General features: G+C 44.9%; 1 protein-coding gene across 1 annotated transcript; it reads left to right on the top strand.

Moving 5' to 3' along the window:
* Window positions 1-286: 286 nt before the first annotated feature.
* On the top strand, window positions 287-1,791 carry LOC108804122 (gastrula zinc finger protein XlCGF26.1-like; the record flags this gene model as incomplete). Its single annotated transcript, XM_018575886.1, has 1 exon — window positions 287-1,791. A coding segment is annotated over exon 1 (1,505 nt), but the record flags the coding sequence as incomplete, so codon positions are not given.
* Between the last annotated feature and the right edge of the window lie 580 nt (window positions 1,792-2,371).

The following is a 2,371-nucleotide window of genomic DNA, read 5'->3' as shown; positions in this document are numbered from 1 at the left end:
CACCATATGAAGGTCCATCTCCATTCCCCAATATAACTTCATGTGACCAACAAATGAGGAGGAGATACTGGACACCATATGGAGGTCCATCTCCATACTTATAATTAATACAAATAATTTCTTTCCAGCAGGTGGTCAGAATGTTCGGAATAGGAAAGGATCGGAGGGACATCTTATTTTATCTCCATATGGTAAGGCAGAAGATGATGACATCACACAACATTCTCCGGGAGTGAATCCCATTACTCATAACATTCATCACAGACCTTCCCATTTGGAGACATCAATGGATCCCTCTAATCCCGAGGAACCTTCTTTAAGTCATGAAGGAGATCACACAGGAGCGAGTTTGTTGTCTTCTTTCCAGTGCAATAAACCTCTCACTGAATACAGAACACTTCTAGTACAGCCGGGAAGTCACTCCCGTGAACGTCCTTTTTCATGCTCAGAGTGTGGGAAAGGTTTCACTACCAAAGGACACCTTCATACACACCAGATCATTCACACAGGTCAGCGTCCTTTCTCGTGTTCAGAGTGCGGAAAAAGTTTCACTCTAAAAGCGAGCCTTTTCAGACACCAGAAAATACACACCGGGGAGCGCCCTTTCTCATGTTCAGAGTGCGGGAAATCTTTCACCATAAAAGGAGAGCTAATTAAACACCAGAGAAATCACACCGGGGAGCGTCCTTTCCTGTGTTCTGAGTGCGGGAAATGTTACAATACGAAAGGAAATCTTCTAGAACACCTGAGAGTTCACACGGGGGAGCGTCCTTTCTCATGCCCAGAGTGTGGAAAAAGTTTTACAGTGAAAAGAGACCTTCGTAATCACCTGAAAATTCACAAGGGTGAGCGCCCTTTCGCCTGTTCAGAGTGCAGAAAATGTTTCTATCGCAAAGCAGAACTTCTTATTCACCAGAGAAGTCACACGGGTGAGCGGCCTTTCTCATGCTTAGAGTGTGGGAAATGTTTCTATCGTAAATCATGCCTTTATAAACACCAGAAAAGTCACAGCAGTGAACCTTCGTTCTCATGTTCAGAGTGTGGAAAACGTTTCACCCTAAAAGCAAGCCTTTTCAGACACCAGAAAATTCACACCGGTGAGCGTCCTTTCTCGTGTTCAGAATGTGGAAAATGTTTCACTATGAAAGTAGACCTTCTGAAACACCAGAGAAGTCACACAGGTGAGCGACCTTTCCCGTGTTCAGAGTGCTGGAAAAGTTTCAGCGACAAAAGAGACCTACTCAATCACCAGAGAAGTCACACAGGTGAGCGTCCTTTTTCATGTTCAGAGTGCGGGAAATCCTTCATTCTAAAAGGAGACCTTCTTAATCATCAGAGTATTCACACCGGCTGCTATCCCTTTTCATGTTCAGAGTGCGGGAAGGGTTTCCATAAGAAAGGAAAACTTCTTGAACACCAGAGAATTCACACAGGAGAGCGTCCTTTTTTCTGTTCAGAGTGCGGGAAATCATTCACCATGAAAGGAGACCTTCTGAAACACCAGAGGATTCACACGAGTGAACGTCCTTTCTCATGCGCGGAATGTGGGAAATCTTTCACTATTAAAAAAGACCTCCGTAGACACCAGGACACGCACACAGGCGAGCGCCCCTTCTCATGTTCAGATTGCGAGAAAGGTTTCTCTAGGAAAGCAGAACTTCTTAGACATCAAAGAAGTCACACAGGCGAGCGCCCTTTTTCATGTTTAGAGTGCGGGAAAGGTTTTGCGCAAAAAAGGAGTTTAATTACACATCAAATCACACACACGTCTGCTGATGCTTTTGAGAAATTGTAAGTAGCTTTCACACAGATGGGATTGTTCAGTCTGATAAAGATCTCTATGATGGGGGGGGAGAAGCCTGTGGGGACCGGTCTACCAGCCAGACAGGACAGAGGATTAGGGGAGTATATTTTTTATTTGAGCCCCAACACCATAAATAGCAGTAAATCCTTTTTTATTATATTTTTGAAATTGTTTAATATACAGAAACAAAACAAAACAAAAAGATAAACCAATGTACAAGAAACATAACGTAAGCTCGTTTTACATAAGATAATGCAAAATAATAAATTACAAATAAAAGTTTATATCAGACTAGAGGTGTGAGCGTCTATCATTCCAAGTAGGGATGCACTGATACTGATATTGACCCTCCCCCTCCTGGGACCCTCTGGACATCTCCCCCCCTGAGACCCTCCGCACATCTCCTCCTCCTGAGACCCTCCGCACATCTCCTCCTCCTGAGACCCTCCGCACATCTCCTCCTCCTGAGACCCTCAACACATCTCCCCCTCCTGAGACCCTCCACACATCTCCTCCTCCTGAGACCCTCCACACATCTCCCCCTCCTGAGACCCTCCACACATCTCC

This window comes from Nanorana parkeri, unplaced genomic scaffold, assembly GCF_000935625.1.
Source record: "Nanorana parkeri isolate BGI_ZX_2015 unplaced genomic scaffold, ASM93562v1 scaffold5270, whole genome shotgun sequence".
NCBI classification, from domain to species: domain Eukaryota; kingdom Metazoa; phylum Chordata; class Amphibia; order Anura; family Dicroglossidae; genus Nanorana; species Nanorana parkeri.
The sequence above is the reverse complement of the archived record's forward strand: the minus strand, read 5'-3'. Positions and strand labels throughout refer to the sequence as shown.